This window comes from Chiloscyllium plagiosum, unplaced genomic scaffold (genome assembly GCF_037043375.1).
Source record: "Chiloscyllium plagiosum isolate Xiang-an unplaced genomic scaffold, Cpla_swu_hap1 HiC_scaffold_9, whole genome shotgun sequence".
NCBI classification, from domain to species: Eukaryota; Metazoa; Chordata; class Chondrichthyes; order Orectolobiformes; family Hemiscylliidae; genus Chiloscyllium; species Chiloscyllium plagiosum.
This window is the reverse complement of record NW_028270147.1, coordinates 25,399,668-25,421,040: the sequence shown is the minus strand read 5'-3', so window position 1 is coordinate 25,421,040 and position 21,373 is coordinate 25,399,668. Positions and strand designations below refer to the sequence as shown.

The following is a 21,373-nucleotide window of genomic DNA, read 5'->3' as shown; positions in this document are numbered from 1 at the left end:
ACAGAAATTGCTGGAAAAGCTCAGCAGGTCTGGCAGCGCCTGTGAAGAGATGTCAGAGTTAACATTTCGGGTGCAGTAACCCTTCCTGAGAACACTTCTGAGAAAGAGTCTCTGCACCCAAAACATTAACTCTGATTTCTCTTCACAGATGCTGCCAGACCTGCTGAGCTTTTCCAGCAATTTCTGTTTTTGTTTCTAATTTACAGCATCCGCAGTTCTTTCAGTTTTTACATAAAACAATATTTGTATTAAATTAAAAGAATCATTAATGCTGCTTAGATTGATTGGTGTAAGATTAGATTAGATTGCTTACAGTGTGGAAACAGAATAACATTCTTAGATGGAAACTTCTGAAATATTGGTACGGGAGCAATCAATTTCTGTAAAATCCCATAGATGAAAAGTCATCAATTATCGTTTTAATGAACGAAATATGGGTCTGGACACAGGTCAGAATTCAAAGTAGGAGATGGGGTTCTCACTCAGTGAGCAAGAGCCTTAAGGCATCTTTCTTCGGGAAGAACTGCACCTCGTTCAGACTCACCAACAGCAGATACGAGGTCCAAACGCCAAAAGTTTCAGGTCAGAAACCTGCAGCTTTTCAGTGCGCAGCAGCATCATTCGCAAGTTATTGGCTGCTACCAGAAATGAACCCACACGATGCCCAGGATTAGGAAAGGACACAGGCCACAGATGAGTTTTGGGAGCACCTGGGACCAGCAGCAAGGGCAGAGGGTGAGTTTCAGCACCCCATGCTCACAAATGCACATGTACAGAATCATGCACACAGACACACATGTACACACAAGCACAGACACACACATAATCATGCACACACACACACACACAGACACAGGTCAAGGCAGAAGCAGGAAGCCAGTGTCACCTTCTCTTATGATTAAATGCCCGCTACACCAAACGCACAACTGGGAGTGGTAATGTTATGGACCAGACCAGACCAGATCCCTTCCAGAGCAATACGATTGATCAAACTCAATTTATTTAAAAACTACAGTTAAAATACAACCAAAGAAAGAGGAATTAAACTAACTTAACTCCATTTGAAAACTTAACAAAACAATAGATACACTAACTATTATTAATTAACTGTTCCAATGCAGTAACATCCCATAAACACACGCCTTGACCAAAAGGAAAATTCAGAAAAATTGATTTGTGTCACAGGTAACCCAGCTACAGAGAGAAACCCCAGTTTCTAGCTGTAACTGAGAGAGGGAGAAGATAGCTTTGACTTCTTCAAGCACACAACAAAAACTAATTAAAGCTAAACCAACAAAGTGGTCTATGAGAGCTAACCACACTCATCCAGGCTGCCTCCATTGCTCCAACTTTAACAAAAAAAACCAAGACCTCACAAGCTGTTTACAGTCAATTCTCTCATTCAATCTCTCTTTTAAAAAACAGGACAAAATAATCTTTTTAAGCCACAGCATGGTCACAGTATTAAATTCTCCCCTTGGTTTATTTCTGCTTTTTCTAAAATATTGACATTGTGATAGAATCTATTACTTTTGCATTCAGTAGAAGCCAGCAGTCTTTGAAACTTCTGATTTCTAGGGAATTAGTTAATAATCACACAACACCAGGTTATCGTCCAACAGGTTTATTTGGAAGCACTAGCTTTGGGAGCACTGCTCCTTCATCAGGGAATTGTGAAGCATAACACCATTCTAGGGAACTGAGGGTTACCAGAAATTGCCACATTTGACTGTTCAAAAGATATCATTTACATTAACTACTGCCTAAGAACAAGGGCTTCACTTGTGAAGTTTTCAGTAGGTCACTCAAAACAGCTCAGGGGTCCCTGAAGCGAAGTACAGGGTGGTGCGAACAGGATTTGCTCTTGCCTGAGGACCAGCAGTGGAAGACACCCATTCCTTTCACATTCAAGCCAGAATGACCATGGAAGGACTGTTCAATGCAATATCTAGGTTTTTGTAGATTTCCTTCAAAGTTTGGTGTTACTGAATTTCAGAAGTCACAAAGACTGCTTGTTAAGCTTCTGCAGGACTTTAAATCCTGTCACAGAACAAGACTTCCAAAAGGGCAAGCTTCAAATACATATGTTTTCTTTGGCTGAAGTTCACTCATATTATGAAAATTAGCTTGATCGTGAATACGTGTTCACGTTCAGAGAATCTCTAGAGTGTGGATGCTGGCCATTCAGCCCATTGAATCCATACACACCTTCTGAAGAGCATCCCACCCAGACCTGTCCTCAGTTCAAGCCCCAACTACCTCAGATGTGTGATACACATTTCAGGTTAAATCAATTTAAAATGTTGACAATGGACTCTCTCAAGAATAAATAAAGGAGCCCCGGGGATGGGTCTACAGAACTGTCTGTCCTGGGTTGGCACTAGCCATTGTATGTTCCTTTTCTGTTGGGCTTGCTGATTTATTACATTGATAATGAGAGTATAGTTTTGCCTTTCAACAGCCCAGTAAAGCTATATTGGGGAAGTACTGAAATTGCCAATGTTTGGGAAACTGGAACCTTATGATGCAGGTGCAGAGGATTGGTGGCAGTATGTTGAAAGAATGTGATACTTCTTTTCAGGGATAGAAGGGGGTCACTGACAAACAGTCATCCTCCTGACCACTTGTGGGACCCTGACCTAAATCACAGACAGTTTAACCTACCCAGCAACCCTGGGAGTCAAAATCCTTTGATGAACTGATAGGTAAAACAGCAGACCACTATGACCCCAGACTGTTACATTGCAGCATCACAGGTTTAACATGGCATATAGGCTTCTTGGGGAACCATTTGCTGAATTCCTGATGAGATTGTGGGAATTAGTGGAACACTGAGAGTACAGATCAGCCCTTCAGGAAACGTTAAGGGATCGCTCAGCTTGTGGAATCAATAATATTGTGACTCAAAGGAAGCTACTGACTGAACCAGATCTGGATCTCAAGAAAGTCATAGAACTGGTCATTTCACACAAAAACACCAAACAAGGGTCCATAGATGGCATTGTTCTGGGTGACTCTGAAACTGCAGAGCCAAGTCTCCAGCGGATAATACTCACGGCTGCTGTTTGTCACCAAGTAGGGTGACTGAAGTCAGAGGTCACAAACTTCCAGAACTGGATAGGATGTTTCTCCACAATACAATGAGGAGCAAGAACATCCATGCTATACTCATTCATAGAGTTTGCCCCAGACAAGGCTACAGAAACGGGTATAACATACTGTCCAGGTCAAAGGCAAATCCACCTCAAAACAGGGCTTCACAAATTAATCAGCCTGAGGATGAGGAATAGATACAGTTAAATTAATATAGCTTCTTCCAAATTGGCCCCGGTTAAGATGAAACTGCAAGTAAATGGCCAGAATGTACGAATTGTGGTAGCTACTCATATATATAATGCAGACATGCAATATCTTTTCTGTTGTCGCCACAAATTAATTGAATATTAAGGGAGTGGAATCCTTTGGGCTCTAATTGCTATGTGAAGGCAACAACCAGTTGCATCCTATACTTGTGGGAAGGAACTGTTGGTTGAAAGTCCTAATGCATTCATTGTCTGACTCCCCACATCAAAAGGGAGCAAGATGAATAGATGAGCTCTGAGAAACAGAAAATCAGTGATATCCCAGATGCGTCAATGAGCAAACAGACTGGGGAATACCAGAGAGGGGCCAATAGCTCTCTCAAATGGCCCATTTCTGAAAACATGAAGAGTAGCTGTAACCTTTAGGGATGAGATTCCTGCCCAGTGCCAGTCCTTATAAGCCCTCATTCAGAAGCTGGTAGAGGCGTGACATGATGGTTCCTGACATCCTGAGATATCTTTTCAGTCATTCGCAGATAGCTGCACTAAGTCTACAGATCTGCTCCTTCTGTGTCAGAGATCTCCTCCTCTGTAGTGGCTTTTAGTGCTGCTCTCTCTCTTTCTTTTGAGGCTGTGTTCCAGCTGGTGGTGGCTTCTGTTTTTGTTATGCCAGCAGTAGCTGCTGTCTCTCTGTGTCAGTTTCATTGCTCTAGTGCCCTGCAGAGCAGCACTGCAGAAAGGACAGCTGTGTTGATTGCTGCCATTGTGTCACCAGTTGCAGCAGCTCCATGAGAACTTCAAGAGAAAGTACAGAGTCTTAGTAAAGGGCCACTTCATCCCCTCACATCCTTCCCACAAAGCTCCAGATTCTTGCCACTAACTTCACAGGAGGCATTTACCACAGCAAGATTTCCTTAATGAGCCTCCTTGTGCTTATTTCTCATTGTACTTGTCATGATGCTGCTCCTTTAACAAGGTTATTCTGTACTTGTTTTTTTTTGTGAGGGGAGATAAAGGCAGAGGTGCCGAAATGTCTGAACTGGCTACTTCAATAACGGCTAACAGATACGGCCCAAGTCAACAATCAGAAAAGGCTTTCAGGATCTTTTTTAAATACTTGTACAATGAAAGGGGAGTGGCCATTTTTCCCCGTTCAGGGGCTTTTCCAGTTTTGGGCTAGTTTTAGCTGGGGACCCATAGAAACAGTTCCATGCTGATCATCTCTCTCTCTCTCTCTCTCTGACATCTCTCTCCTACAAGAACCTGTGTTTGAATTTGCCTTTTTGTCAGGGGGTGTGTTTATGGGCTGTTGCAGGAAATTGAAACAGCTCTTTGTTAAGTTGCGCTTTCGTGTCAGTTGGGTTTTTAAATAGTTATGTTAATCTTAATACGGTTTTCTTTTGTTCATGTGTAAATAAATTCAGTTTTGTTTAAAACAGAGTGGTTTGACCAACTGCGTCGCTCCTGGAATATTCACCTTCAAACAACTCGAAAAGTTAGGCTCTGGGCTACCTTCTTCAAATGTTGTGAGAGGGTCTGGCCTGGTCCATAAAAATCTCAAAATACTGTCTGCATTTCCTTGAATTGCAGCAGCTACCAGTAGACAATTCCTCCTCCTGTCCCCACTTCAGTCGTTCTGTCTTAGCAGGCTTTCCCAGATATGTGTGAGGACATTGTAATTTTAATGGTTGTGACTGTGTATCTTGGCCTATTGGCAAGATGAGGTAATCTTAACCATTTCTTCATGAAAGCAGTTCAGATTTAGATAGTGTGAGGAACATTGAGATTCTAATTGTGATTTTCAGGCAGATATATGACATTGTTTTATCACTGGAGTCATGGTAATGTAACTGTCCTTTACAAGACCCCAATACTCTAGCACTAAGCTCCTACACTACCTTTAAAAGGAACAGTTACTTTTCCCGCTTTGAATGTTGCTTTGTGATATCAAAATTGCATTGCACAGTTAACTTTTGGATCAATAAGGGAGGTTCCAACTTTGTATTTGTGTCGAATGACTATCACTGGCACTGCCTGTGATACACTATCTGCGTCCTAGTTTTCATGTACCCCAAAGTGTTGCACTCCCTGTGCTCCTGATAAACTTTCATCTCTTTCCATTTTGATTGAGCCCCTTCACCTGACTATTAATGCACCATTTTTAAGCCTGGAGTATGGGATGCTCAAGGTCTCCACACCTTCACCACACCCTCTCCATAACAAGCTATGGCTTGGCTTGCCTCACTCCCAAAGATCACATGGTTCCCTTCAATGAACAGTATTTCCAACAATATCTTGCCCGCTCTCATTGTGCTACTGCCTGCTCCTGCTGACTAATCTGTTGACTCTGGGAGAGAAACTGCTGCCTGTGCCTATACAAGCTGATATTTTGATGTTGCTGCATTATTGTTGCCCAGTTGGGTAGAAAGATAGTACAGGGAGACATCCAGCCAGTGACCATGGAGCACCTGATGCACTTGTAGTGGTTCCACCTGAACTAAAGAGTTAGCACAGCCATTAACCTGGACTGGAGGCTGTGAACCCAACTCAACAGGTACCCATTTAGTTTTCACTGTCATGTTTTTGCAGCATTGAATTTTTCAGTTGGGCAAAAGTAAGCGGGAATGAACATTGTCATAGGAGCAAATTACTGCAGATGCTGCAATCTGTGCTAAAAACAGACAATGCTGGAGATCATAGCTTGTCAGGCAGCATTCGTGGAGAGAGAGCAAGCTAATGTTTTGAGTCAAGATGACTGTTCGTCAGAGCTGATGTGAAGTATAGAGAGGACATCATTTATGCAATGATGGGAGGGTGGAGTTCTGGGGTAGAAAGAATATTGATAAAGTCGGTTAAGTGATCAGAATGTGTGACGGGCAGAACAATGGTGTGTCTAATTGTCAGATTGGAAAGAACAGACCTTCCCACTGAACTGGGGGGAGGGTAGAGAGGATTACAGAGAATGTAGAGCTAAAAAGAAAAGGAAGGAATGGGTTCACAATTTGAAGGTTTTGAACTCAATATTAAGTCCTGAAGTTTGTAAAGTGCCAAGTCTGAAGATGAGATGTTGTTCCTCCAGTTTGGACTGTGATTTGCTGGAGCACTGCAGCGTGCCGAGGACAGACAGCTGGGCATGTGATTATGGTAATTTTGGTAATTAATGAGGTTTAAAAACAGATATGTAAGCTTCTTGCCACCTTATAGTGCCAGCTCAGGAGAGATAAATTTATTGCAATAGTTTTTATTTCTTGACAGCAAGAATCTCACTTTTGGGCTCTTGATCAGTTATGTCATCACGTTCACCATTATTCTCACTACTTCACAGAAAGTGAAAAACTTGGCCTCTGGTCCTTCTGCCCATTTACACAGGTCAAAAATAGTGCAGTCCCTAGGCCTACACTGAAGCATTAATGTTAATAGATCCCCTTAAAAGAGTGGCTATATTCTGGATTAAACAAGGCAAGATCTGCCAGCCAACAATATGATTTTCCCATTAAGCAAACCTCAATTCTGTCTTTAATTCTTATTTTCACACCTCTCCCAAAATGAGGTTTTACCCTAGCTTTGGGATACTAACTGCATTTCAGGATGCCAGTTATCTCAAGGTAAAATTTGGCAAATTTGCACTCACTCCATTTAGAGCATATCCACCATTCATCAGCTTTCATACCATTCTGACCAATCTCCAGCGACCATCTCAACATGGATGTTTATTTCAAACCCACCAAATCCCACAGCTACCTGGACTACACCTCCTCCCATCCCCCTCCTGTTAAAAACACAATCCCTTGTTCCCAATTCCTATGCCTCATCTGCTCCCAGGAGGAGCAGCTCCACTCCAGGACATCCCAGATGGCCTCTTATTTGCAAGACTGCAATTTCCCCTCCTACGTGATCAACAATGCCCTCCAGTACATCTCCTCCACTTCCTGCACCTCTGCCCTTGAACTCCACTCCTCCAACCACAACAAGGATGAAACTTCCCTGGTCCTCACCTTCTATCCCACTAATTTCCAAGTACATCACATTATCCTCTGCCATTTCCGCCACCTATAGTCAGACCCCACCAGCAAGGATATACTTCCCTCCCTATCCTTATCTGCATTAGAGACCATTCGCACTGCGACTCCTTTGTTACATCCACACACCCCCACTAACCCACCCTCCACACCCGGCACCTTCCCTTTCTGCCGCAAGAGGTGTAAAACCTGAGCCCACACTTCCCCCCCTCATCTCTGTCCAAGGCCCCAAAGGTTCTTTTCACATCCAGCAGAGATTTTCCTGCATCCACCCATCTCATCTATTGCATCCATTGCTCTCAATGTGGTCTCCTCTGCATTGGGGAGACAGGACGCCAACTCGCAGAACATTTCAGCGAACATCTCTGGAACACACACACCTAACAATCCCGCCACCCTGTGGCCAACCATTTCAACTCCCCCAAAATTGTGCAAATCTGGGACTTCCTCCACTGCCAAATCAAAGCCACTCCCCAACTGGAGGAAGAATGCCTCATCTCCCGCCTTGGGATCATTCAACCACATGGCATCAATATCGACTTCACTCGGTTCCAAATCCCCCCTTCCCCCACCTCATTACAAGATTCAACCCTCGGCACAGCCCTCTTGAACTATCCTACCTCTCCATCTTCCTTCCCACATATCTGCTCCACTCGCCCCACCAACCTATCACAATTATCCCCACCTGCATCTACCTATTGCCTTCCAACCTATTTTCCCCCCAGCCCCACTCCCAGCCCCTATTTATCTCTCATCCCCATTCCCCCTCCACAATCGTGATGAAGGGCTTATGCCCAAAATGTCGATTCTTCTGCTCCTCAGATGCTGCCTGGCCTGCTGTGCTTTCCAGTGCCACACATTTTGACTCTGACTTTCCCAAATGGACACTTGAAGATCTGAAAAGAGTGGAAGTGTTCTTAAAGCAATAAGATGATTGTCCCTTCAGATTATGTTTTCTCTATATGTGAATACCTTGCTTAAAACTGATAACTGCTGATTGCAGTGGAACAAGTTACATTATTTAATTACTACCACAGAAACAGATACCCCATAATGTGCATCCAAAACAATTTAAAATGAATCATGATAGAATTTTGCTGTTTGTTCTCTGAGAAATCATTCTCTACCCTATGCTGTTGATACTGAGAAACATGAAACCACAGGCTGTAATTCTTATTAAGAAGCAGAATTATTGGAACTATAATCTGGTATTGAACTCAATTAGTCATTTAAATCATGTAATTCTTTGTGTGAATTAAGTTAAGAGTACTTCTCTGAGCATTATTGTTGTAGCTGCCTTTTTTCATCCTTTTTAGAATATTAATATGATAGGGTTGCTTGTAGGAAAAATGCAAGGGCATATATTGGTTTAAAAACATATGTAAATCAAATCTTTTTGTTAAATATATATTTTATTTGCACATTTTCCTATACTAATTGACATAAATGTTATTTGTGCATGAAGCGTATACATTTAAAATAGGTTTGATCGAAAACAAGATATTGAGGATCATCATAAACCAAATTTTTAAATGTTTAAGGTTATCACTATTCTGTTTCTATCCAATGAGATTCATGCTAATGTCTAACTTTTCTTTTTAGGAACCGCAATAAGACCAATTGCTTTACGAGCTGTATCTGCTATTGGTAAGGCTCTCCCAGGATTTCCCGTTCTAGCTGCTGGCGGGATCGATTCGGCTGAATCAGGACTACAGTTTCTGAATTGTGGTGCCTCTTTATTGCAGGTACATTTTACTTAAGCAATGAAGTCAAACAATATTTTTTTCAGAATGATTGCAATGGCACTTCTAGGTAATGCATGAGGTTCATTGTCACGCTTTTGATTCTTGGTATTAAGTCAGTAGAGCAGCCAGTGTAAACATGGCAAATGTAAGGCATAATTCCATTCATTTATCAGTTTTGAGGCACTGTAAGCAGTATCAAGATAGACTGCCCTTGGCTGTTTGTTGTTAATAAATAGTTTGCCCTCTACAAATGTAGCCAATACCAACAATATTACTTTTCTGTTACAGATTTTCTTTTGGATTTTAATCTTTCCTTGCTGAATCAATTTGGTAACTGGGCTAATTGTACCCCAGGTACACTTAAGTTTCTGATGTCAAACAGGGTGGGTAGGGTAAGAGTCATGCAAGACAGTGATTGACTTTGAAATGATGATTGCAAAGATTGAAGTAAGGGAATGATTAAACAGTTCATTCATGGACGTCATAGGATAAGGTGTAAATGATATGTTCCAATGTAAGGGGTATAGTAAGGGACACTGGGGGTAAAGTCACGAATAAGGATTATATTATGACAAAGAGACGATTTCGGTCTAGTAGTAGATGTTAATCTTTCCTGTAAATTACTCTCATCCAATAGAAAGTACAAATTAGATCCCTGCAACCTTTAACAACCTCACTTCTGGACACAATGAAAATAAAATAACTTTATTTTCTCCCCACATCCTGTCCTGAAGCAAAGGCATTTTAATTTTTATTTGTCTTTTGAAACAGGGTGACGTGTTTCCTCAAATTCTCTAATTATGACATGCAATTTTAACATGAGCTGCAACAAACTATCTTTCTGGTTACATTAGAAGGATGGCTTATTCAGACATTAAAAGCTAGATAATGCTTGTTGCACATGTACAAGCTTAAAAAGAAGGAAAGTGTTTACCACATAGAATAATGAGAACCACAAATCCAGTTAATGTTTAGTCACATGATTGGCAGAGTCCAGAGAGTTCAGGTCCAGTTGGCTGAAGGTAGGGGTGATACAGAATTTCATTAAAGTCCGTGATGAGTCATTAGGATGATGTTTAAGGACAGGAATCAGTCCATGTTGTTGGCAAATATAAGGAATTTTCTCCAGAGAAGCAGGCTTCAAGGAGACTTCCTTGGATTTAAGTTAACTGGAGTTATTAATCTGGAAACAAAAGCTGCTGGAGATCACAACGGCTCAGGCAGCATCTGTGGAGAGAGCAAGCTAACGTTTCGAGTCCAGATGACTCTTTGTTAGAGCTCTCAGACGTGGCATGAACATGATGATCAGATGTTTCATGAAGACTATGGGCAGGCTGGTTTAAGCTCAGACATTAGCTTTCATTCCCAATAAATTAGCTTGTGGAATTTCAGTTCAATTACTAAATCTAGAATTGAAAGCTAGTCTTGGTCACGGTGACCATCAAACTATCATTGATTCTTGGAAAAAAACCATCTCATTCTCTCACATCCTTTAAGGAAGGAAATCTGTCATCCTTTTCTGCTCTGGGCTAAATGTGACTCCATGTGATTGACTGTAAACTGACCTGTGAAATAGTTTTGCAAGCTACTCAGTTTAAGACCATTTGCAGATATGCAAAAAATACTGATTTGCCAGTCTCAAACAATGAAGAAAAAAAAGTCTTGAACTTGTGTGACTTAAACAAGTGTAACTTGAACCAGATCTTCTGGCTCAGAGGCAGGGACACTACCCCATTCACCACAGGATCTCCTTTCTATTAATGTGAAAACAAACCTATGTTTTTTTCCTGGGCTGGAAAAATCTCTGCATCTTCATATTCTGGACCTTTCAATTCTAAAGCTGCTTAAAACACCCAACAAAACATTTATAAGATCTGAAAGAACCATTATTTGCAAGCCCTGACAAGATATATAGGATAATTAAAATCAACTAGGCAAAAGTGAGGACTGCAGATACTGGAAATCAGAGTATAGATTAGAGTGTGCTGGAAAAGCACAGCAGGTCAAGCAGCATCCGAGGAGCAGGAAAACCCTTTGGCTTTTGCCCGAAACGTCGATCTTCTTGCTCCTCGGATGCTGCCTGACCTGTTGTGCTTTTCCAGCACCACTCTAATCAAGATGTATAAAATGGACTGTTTCCTAATTTGTGGGTCCAGTGCTAATATCAGAAAGAAATACAAGGTAGGAACGCTTACATGTGGCATCAGGACTCAAGGGGGACACCTTTAAAGGAGACATTAATCAAGCAGCCATCCCTGCGTGCCCCATTCAATTAAGGATGGTAGACGGGATTACCAGTGCAGAATCTATTGCTGTAATGTGGCAATGAGTGAGGGATTATGTTGTATAAAATATTTATTCAACCACAGCTGGACTACTGTGTCCTGTTCTGGATGCCACATTTTAGGAACAATCTGAAGGCATCAAAGAGGGGCAGAAAATATTTAGGAGAATCATTCCAGGGATGAGGAATTTGCAGTGATATAGAAAGATTGGAGAAGTTAGGACTATTCTCCATGAAGATGAGAAGGTAAAGAAGAGAAGGAATCAAGAGAGAGCTGAACAGAGTAGATGAAGAATAACTGATCCCACTTCTGTAAGGATCAAGAACCAAATGGCACAGATTTGAGATAATTGGTAACACAAACAATGGTGGCATTGAGAAAAACTTTTTCTTACATTGCGAATGACTCTGACCAGGAATGCACTGCCTGAGAGTTTGCTGGAGGCAGAGTCAATTGAGAATTTCAAGCTAGAAGAGAACCATTATCTTAAAAGGAAGGATATTGCTGGTCTCTGGACCAAAGGCGGGAGAACAGCACAAGGTGAACTGTTCTGACAGGATGAACATGATGGGCCAAATAGCCTCCTTTACTTCTGTAACCATCTGTGATTCTATCATGTTATTTTGTGCATGATTGGATTTTAGTCAGCTTGTTTTGCTGGTAGGTGGTTGAAAGTTTTGAACCTAGGAGTGTTGCCAATCGCCCAGAGGTGGATTTCAGTGAGAAGCCTGGCAATTACTACTAATGAACTTTTCTTTTGCTTGCTGCTTCTTTCAGAAGCTTTTCTTAATTTTTCTGTTCTTAGTTGATATTTGTACTTGTTGGGAACTCTTGCAGGTCAGTAGTTTTGATACTTTGAGGAGGAGGTGTAGGAGGGCATGTCAGGAGTGTGTGGTTATAATGTGAATTCCTGTTTTACGTGATAAGCTGAAAGCACTCTTTTTATTTCGACAGCATCAAATAAACAAAACTGCTCTTGATAATGGAAGTTCAGGGGTGAACTTGTCCTACAATACGTTTTGGTGGTATGCCACATTTTACATTGAACTTGCTATTGTTTTTCAATGGGTCAGTAGAAAACTTGTAATAATGAAGAACTGTATTATGTTGGAGAGGATAGTTTGGCACTGTGGCACTGCCACTGCAAAAGTAATTCAAATACCTATTCTAATGATCCAAGGACATAAGTTCAAATCCCATCATGACAGCAGGTGGAATTTAAGTTGTCAATAGAAACATGGAATAGAAAGCTGATCTCAATAATAATCACCAGAGGGTTTTTCTCCAGTAACTTGTTTTACTTGATGCAGCAATGCTTATGTTATCTCTCATAAGAAACCAGGAATAGATAATGGGCTATTGAAAGATCCAACAAACATTTATTGCATCTTACTAACATATATAAATGTTACATTCATAGACACATTAGTGCCTGGGCTAGTATTAATCTATTTGATTACAACAGATTTCTAGTGACCTGCCATGCTTCAAGTGATCTGAGTTAAGACAGGGCATGGGTTCTTTATACCTCCAGGTCAAATGCTTGACACAATGATGATGCCACGAGCATGTCTCTTACAGGCGTGCTGACATACTGACCGTGAGATGTAACTGAACAAAATCAATTGTCTTTTTAAAAAATCCATCTCATTCACTAATGTCATTCAGGGAAATCGATATGCTGTCTTCATCTGGTCTGGCTTAATATGACCCATAGGAAAGTGATTGATTCTTAACTGTCTTTTTGTTATGGAGGTTATATTATAAAGTGGACAACTATACTTTTGCACATACACAACAACATACAAGGAATGGTCAATATTCAGATTTGAATGCATTTTTTCTTTGCTGTGGATGAATGTTCGAACATGTGAACTTTTCTTTAATGATGGCTTTATCAGATTTTTACATTATCCTCTAAAATTCCAACCATTTCAGCTGGTATTCTTGTGGATCTTTACTACTCTGAATAGTTTTGCTCATGGTTAACTCAACAGTTAAATTTAAATTTGGGGGAGGTGGTTTGGCAATGTCACTAGATTAGTCATTAGACTCCCAGAGTCCCAAGCTACTGCTGTTGGGCCATTAGGTCAAATCCCATCACAGCAGCCATTAGAGTTTAAACTCTAATAATAATTTGAGCAGAGCGTTAGTGCTGGTGACCATTATAGCCACTTTAAAGGGTGGTGATGGCCTAGTGGTGTTATCACTGGATTGTTAGTCTCGAGACCCAGGTAATGTTCTGGCGACTCAGGTTCTAACCCCATGATAGCAGATGGTGGAATGTGGATTCAATAAAAATCTGAAATTAAGAGTCAAGTGATGACCACAAATGGATTGTCAATTGTTTCAAAAGCCCACCTCGTTCACAAATATTCCTTAGGGAAAGAAACTGATATCCTTACCTGGTTTGCCTTGCATATAACTCCAGACCCTCTGGGCAATTAGGGATGGGCAATAAATGCTGGTTGAGCCAGAAATGCCCTCAACCTGTAAATGAATAGAAGAAACTCTTTGTTTCGTGTTAAAACCAAACTGGTTAACTTCCTTCGGAGAAGTAAGTCCAGCCTAAATGGGATTCAAAACCTATAACAACATAGATGACTCTCAATTGCCCATTGAATGGCACTTGAGCTACTATGTTCAAAAGTAAAAGGCAACCAAAAGCTGGCTTTGAGAAACAAAGAGTTCCCTAAACCCCGTGATGGTGGGTTTGAAATTTATGGCAAGACCAGATGTCTCTCTGGATCATTCCCAGCGCAGGGATAATTTCTGAAGATTGCCCTCCCACAGCATGGAGGGGGCAGTGAATTAAAAGATTGGCAGTTTTCACTGGAGGAATAAACTTCACCAAGTGAAGAGGCCACTCCTTGCAGTAGGATGAGGCTTTCTTTAGAATCTCAGGCTCCATGCCTCAATATGAGGGCTCTGGGTATGGACCCATTAATTCATCAGGAGAGCATTCTCTCCTTTTCCAAGATATCTAATGGCTTCATCTCATCTGTTTAGTTTTAGATCTAGTCCTCTGAGGGTACCTGCATGTTGAGGTGCCCTCGTGGTCTCTAGCCTACCTCATCTGCGCTCACATCACCCTCTGGGCTCCAGAGACCCATGGGAGGGTCGGCGAAAAGGTTTCAAGATGAAGCACTTCTTTTCTGCTTGATCTCTGTTTGGGTCCGCAGCATTGGGACTTCAGCCTTTGTCCTTACCAGAGCAGAGAGGCAGCCAATGAGGAAGCTACATCCACAAAAACCTGGTTTTGGTGTCAGGAGAAAGTGAGGACTGCAGATGCTGGAGGTCAGAGTCAAAAAGTGTGGTGCTGGAAAAGTACAGCCGGTCAGGCAGCATCCGAGGAAGAGGAGAATCAACATTTCGAGCATAAGCTCTTCATCAGGAATGGTTTTGGTGTCAGCAAGTGCAGGCTGAGGACCCTTATTTTGTCTCAAAGCCCATGATGAGATCCAGCCAACTGAAACAGAAAGAAAGGGAAAAAAGTGGAATTGATAGAAGCAACATAAATTTAAGCCAGAAGAGCTGTTAAACAGAAATTTAAGAAAAGATAAATCAAGCTCAAGACGAAGAGGGTGGAGTAGATATCTACTGATGTTCCAGTGTGCTATAACATCAGAAATTTGTGACCTGTTTTCTCAATATTGACATCCCTGCACCATCAGCTCAATACTTGGAAAGCTACCAATTGAGAGGCAGGCACTCCTTATTCATCATTTAAGGTGAAGGTGATTACATTCATCATGCAATATCTGATAGGGTACCACTGGAGTGGGAGGTAAAACCCATCTGCACCCAAAAGGATTTGCTGCAACTGGGACTGGGTAACACAGATAACTGACTTGCTGATGAGGCAATTCTGACACAGCAACTCGTCTTGTGCTTTCTCGTTGTCTTTTAAGGTGCCAGTATTTTTTATTTGGATGAACCAGGCGTGGTCACACTGAACCGGAACCCAAAGTTGATATCAAAAGTCCTCAGCAAAGTGTTCAGAGTGTCCAAGTACCATTTCTTTGATCATTTTGCGATTGTGCCCTGGATTCAAGATCTCCACAGATGATGTGCTTTGGTTAGCAAGTGTCAGACGTCCTGGCTGCATGACCAATCTAGCTTAGTATGGTGGCGTGCCAGCTCAAGTGTTCTTGATGCTGTCTGGTATTCAGTCCTGCGAATTGAACTTCAGAAGCCCCTGCAGGCAGCTGAAGTGAAAATGTTTGATTTACTTGGCACAATGCTCGCACACAAGTGCAAGTCTCACATACACAAATCAGAGTGGGCAGGGTTATCACTGTGTAGGCTTGCAGCTTGGCAGGCGGACAGGCATAGTCCTCTTCATTTCCACGTTGATGTTTGATGTCTGCCAAGGGCTGTGCTTGCTTTGGCAATTCTCACATGTGTTTCACCATTAGTTTCGACAGTTTGAGAGAGTGCACTGCTGAGATTAGTGAGTGTATCCATTGCTAACAGGTTCTAGTCAGGAGCTGAAACCTCAGACATTGCTGGCACAGGCTGGTACCTCAGTTTCCTCCATGCTGATTGTAAGGTTGAAGCTGTTACACGATTTTAAGAATTAGCCCGTGCTACATATCATATTCAGCTTTAGAAGAACATTATTAAGCTGGAGAGGGTTCAGAAAAGCTTTTCCAGGATGTTGTCAGGACTGGAGGGTTTGAGTTAGAAAGCAAGGCTGGATTGGCTGAGACTTTTTTCCATTGGAGCGTAGGCGATTGAGGGATGATCTTATTGAGATTTATAAAATAATGAGGAGGATAGATAAAGTAAATGGCAGGTGTCCTTTCCCTGGGGTGGGGGATTTCAAGACGAGGGGGCATTTTTTTAAGGTGAGAAGAGAGCGATTTTAAAAAGACATGAGGGGCAACATTGTTACACAGAGAGTAGTTCGTGTGTGGAATAAACTTCCAGAGGAGGTTTGGTTACAATGCTTAAAGGGCATTTAGTAAGTGCATGAATAGGAAATGTTTCGAGGGATGTGGGCCAAGCGCAGGCAGGTGGGACTGGTTTAGTTTGGGATTAAGTTCAGCATGGACTGATTGGGCGGAGAGTCTGTTTCAATGTTGTATGACTCTATGACTTTAGCATTCAGTCACTTGCTTATAGGAAATCAAGATTATCCTTGGAGACCTTGGTCTTTGCTTGGAATTTTCTCAGATTTTGCAGCTTCTGATCCATTTAAAGTCTGACTGTAGAGCAGTGTTTTCCGCCATGGAAAGCACTTGGGAGCATAGAGAAGAGAAATGTACTGAAGGGGATTTGGCACTCATATAGACCATCCATTAGTGACCGGGAATCTGCCAGCCAGACAGCTGAAGCAGATCAAGAGTAGGGCACTTTTTCAGCATCTTCCCATATTATGGAGGTGAGGAGTATGTTCCTGAATATGGCAGCTCAGTCATGCACACAGCTGCTGAGATCCACTCTGCTTCATTCCAGTGAAAAATGACCTTTATGGCCCGTACCATCTATGTGCAGATTCACAGCTACAGCTCCCATATCTGCTGCTCTGTTCACTCATCACTGCAGGACTTCTGACAGATAGATGATGGACAGAAGATGGTTGTTGATTAAATTAGGTTTGCGTGAATTGGATTATAATGAGGATGAGTTGTAGATCATCAATCTCTCTCCCTTGGTCTTCCTTATCTTGATCCAGTGGCAAAATGAGTCCAACAGCACCATGGATCCAGGTTCGATTCCAGCCTCGGATGACTGTCTGTGTGGAGTTTGCACATTCTCTCTGTGTCTCTCTGAATTTCCTCATGGGTGCTTCAGTTTTCCTCCCACAGTCCAAGGATGTCCAGCTTAGGTGGATTGGCGATGCTAAATTGCCCATAACGTCCTGGAATGTACAGGCTGGGTGGATTGAACCTGGGAAATGCAGGGTTACAGGAGAAGGGTGGGATGGTTCTGGGTGAGATGCTTTTCAGAGGGTCATTGTGACTCGATGGGCCGGATGGCCTGTTTCCACACTGTAGGGATCCAATGATTCCAGAGAGCTGGCGATAGATTTGGATTCAGTAGGTGACCAGGTGAAGTAATTGACATGGATAGAAAGCAACAAATGGTCAATAGCAATCACTTCAGAATTCCCTGAGAATAGTCCACCAAACATTTCCCCTCTTTCCTTCTGACTTTCTTCTGTTTACTAAAGAAGTTGAATCTCTTGTCAAGAGAAAGAAAGCGGCTTATGTAAAGATGAGATGTGTAGGTTCAGTTAGGGCGCTTGCGAGTTACCAGTTACCCAGAAAGGACCAAAAGAAGTGCTAAGAAGAGCCTGGAGGGGACATGAGAAGTCGTTGGCAGATAGGATCAGGGAAAAGCCTAAAGCTTTTGATAGGTTTGTCAGGATAAAAGAATGACCAGAATAAGGTTAGGGCCATTCAAGGACTGTAGTAGGAAGTTGTGCGTGGAGTCTAAGGAGATTGGAGAGTCACTAAATGAGTTTTTTTTGTCAGTATTCACACAGGCAAATGACAATGTTGTCGAGGAGAGTACTAAGATACAGGTTATTAGATTAAACGGGATTGAGGTTCATAAGGAGGTGGTGTTAGCAATTCTGGAAAGTGTGAAAATAGATAAGTCCCCTGGGCCAGATGGGATTTATCCTAGGATTCTCTGGGAAGCCAGGGAGGAGATTGCGGAGCCTTTGGCTTTGTTCTTTATGTTGTCATTGTCTACAGGAATAGTGTCAGAAGATTGGAGGATGGAAATGTTGTCCCCATGTTCAAGAAGGGGAGTAAAGACAACCCTGGAAATTATAGATCAGTGAGCCTTACTTCGGTTGTGAGTAAAGTGTTGGAAAGGATTATAAGAGATAGGATTTATAATCATCTAGAAAGGAATAATTTGATTAGGGATGGTCAAACACGATTTTGTGAAGGTTAGGTCATGCCTCCCAAACATTATTGAGTTCTTTGAGAAGGTGACCAAACAGGTGGATGAGGGTAAAGCAGTTGATGTGGTGTATATGGATTTCAGTAAGGCATTTGATAAGGTTCTCCATGGTAGGCTGTTGCAGAAAATACAGAGGCATGCGATTGAGGGTGATTCAGCAGTTTGGATCAGAAAAAGGAGGAAGACAGAGGGTGATGGTTGATGGGAAAAATGGTGATTCACTTTAGTAGGAGTAGCAGGAACAGAGTACTGCCCGAATGGTAAGATTCTTGGTAGTGTGGATAAGCAGAGAGATGTCGGTGTCCATATGCATAGATCCCTGAAAGTTGCCACCCACGCTGGTAGGGTTGTTAAGAAGGTGTTCGGGTGTGTTGCCTTTATTGGTAGAGGGATTGAATTTTGGAACCATGAGGTCATGCTGCAGCTGTACAAAACTCTGGTGTGGCTGCACTTGGAGTTCTGGTCGCTGCATTATAGGAAGGATGTGGAGGCATTGGAAAGGGTGAAGAGGAGATTTGCCAAGATGTTGCCTGGTATGGAGGGAAGGTCTCATGAGGAAGATCTCAAGCAGGGACTTGAGGCTGCTTTTGTTACAGAGAAGAAGGTTGAGTGGTGACTTAATTGAGACATATAAGATCATCAGAGAGTTAGATAGGGTGATGGTTTCCTCCGATGGTGATGGCTAGCACAAGGGGACACAGCTTTAAATTGAGGAGTGATAGATGTAGGACAGATGTCAGAGGTAGGTTCTTTGCTGAGAGAGTAGTAAGGGTCTGGAACACTCTGCCTGCAATAGTAGTAGACTCGTCAAATTTAAGGGCATTTAAGTGGTCAATGGATAGGCATATGGGTGAGAATGGAATAGTGTAGGTTAGATGGGCTTCAGATTGGTTTCACAGGTCGGCGCAACAACAAGGGCTGATAGGCCTATATTGTGCTGTAATCTTCCATGTTCAATGTTCTCCTCCAGTTCTCTCTTTATTATATGGACCAGGACATTCAGCCTCAGACCTTCGGGTGACCATACTCCAAGGTGGACTTCGGGACAGGCAACAGAGAAAAGTGGCCGAGTAGGGCTGATAGCTAAGTTCAGTACCCATAGGGAGGGCCTCAACCGGGACCTTGGGTTCATGTCACATTACAGGTGACCACCATTGCACTATACACACACACAGATTACTCCTACACACACACACTCTCACACACACACAGGCACTCCTATACACACATACACACGGACACACATACACACAGACGCGCACATAGACACCCACACACACCCTTACAGACACACACACTCCCACACTCATACATGCACCCCTCACAGACTTAAGACACTCTGCACTCACTACACACACATACACTTTCTCACATTCGCAACCCCCAACCCAGACAGACAGACACACACAGACAGACAAAGACCCACATGCACACATATATTTTGTGGGGTGAATTTGTACTTGCAGGGTTACATTGTACTTTGCTCAAAAACTGCATGCATTCATGTAGAACTCTGAGCTCAAAAACTGCATGCATTCATGTAGAACTCTGAGCTCAAAAACTGCATAAATTTATGTAAAACTCCTTTATCTCACTTTTTAGATTAGAATCAATCTAAACATCATGGCATAGACAGAGAACACAGGGGCCAACACCTTCAACGTATTGTCTAGCTGTCACCATTGTTAACAGCTAACCTGAGAATGCAACTTTTTTAAAAAAAGGTTTTGTGCTTTACACATGAAAGAAGTGAAATTATCACTGTGTTCTAACAAATGAAAGGCTTAACAGACAATTAATTTTTCAATGTATAATTTCAGTTACATCACACTGTAAATTTTTGCTATAAATTCTGTGTGTTAGGATTGAGCCCTCCACTATCACCTGATGAAGGAGCAACACTCCGAAAGCTAGTGTGCTTCCAATTAAACCTGTTGGACTATAACCTGGTGTTCTGTGATTTTTAACTTTGTACACCCCAGTCCAAATCATGACTCTTTACTGTAGCCCTTTTCCCTGCTCTGTTTATTTCACTCCTCTTTCCTCGTAGCCCCATTTTCATTCTATATTTTTTGGAATTATTTTCTCTTCTCTCCCTCAGCAATGATAATCATATATTGCCCCAGGAGTTTGGTGGTTTGAAAATCTGAACAGGGTAATGAAGAAGGGTCATTGGACCTGAAACATTAATCCTGATTTCTCCCCACAGATGTTGCCAGACCTGCTGTGATTTTCCAGCAATCTCTGATTTATGTTTCTGATTTCCAACATCTGCAGTTCTTTGGTGTTTTGGTTTGAAAATCTGATTGATTGTTTAATATAGTTTAGCATATTATTGAATGAGGGCTGATCTTATAAAAACTCACATGATTCTGAGGGGGCTTGATGAAATAGATTTGGAGAACATGTTTCTAGTCTTGAGAGAATCATGAAGTAGGGGACATTGGACACTCACTTAAAACTGAGACACGCAGGACTCTCTTCTCCCAGAGCGGAGTGAATATTTGGAATTCTCTGTCTTGGAGAGCTGTGATGGTTAAGTGAAAGTAGATAGATTTAAAAATATTAGGCAGTTGATGGCAATGCTGAGCAAGCACAAAAGGTGAAATAAGTCCTGCGGCAGATCACCCATAATCTTGTGAAATGTTTGGGCAGGCTGGAGGGGCTGCATGACCCACTCCTGCATTGAAAGTGAGGACTGCAGATGCTGGAGATCAGAATCAAGATTAGAGTGGTGCTGGAAAAGCACAGCAGGTCAGGCAGCATCCGAGGAGCAGGAAAATCGATAATTCAGGCAAAATGATGAAGGGCTTTTGCCCGAAACATCGATTTTCCTGCTCTTCGGATCCTGCCTGACCTGCTGTGCTTTTTCAGCACCACTCTAATCTTGACCCACTCTTGCTCCTATTCCTTATGTTCTTATATATCAGAATTTATCAAAATAAAATATACGTATTAAAGGGATACTTCATATGGAATGTATCAGAGGAATATACTACTCTGTATGTTTGATCTTGATTTGATTTATTATTGTCACATATACCGAGATACAGTGAAAAGTTTTGTTCTGCTTATAGTACAGACAGATAATATCATACAAG

At 42.0% G+C, this 21,373-nt stretch overlaps 1 protein-coding gene across 1 annotated transcript in view; it reads left to right on the top strand.

Moving 5' to 3' along the window:
• Positions 1–21,373, top strand: part of LOC122554210 (dihydropyrimidine dehydrogenase [NADP(+)]-like) — a 739,011-nt gene that overhangs the window by 592,141 nt on the left and 125,497 nt on the right. Inside the window, exon 19 of the mRNA XM_043698867.2 lies at positions 8,924–9,066. Coding sequence (XP_043554802.2) covers positions 8,924–9,066 — 143 coding nt within the window. The remainder of the gene's footprint in view (positions 1–8,923; positions 9,067–21,373) is intronic.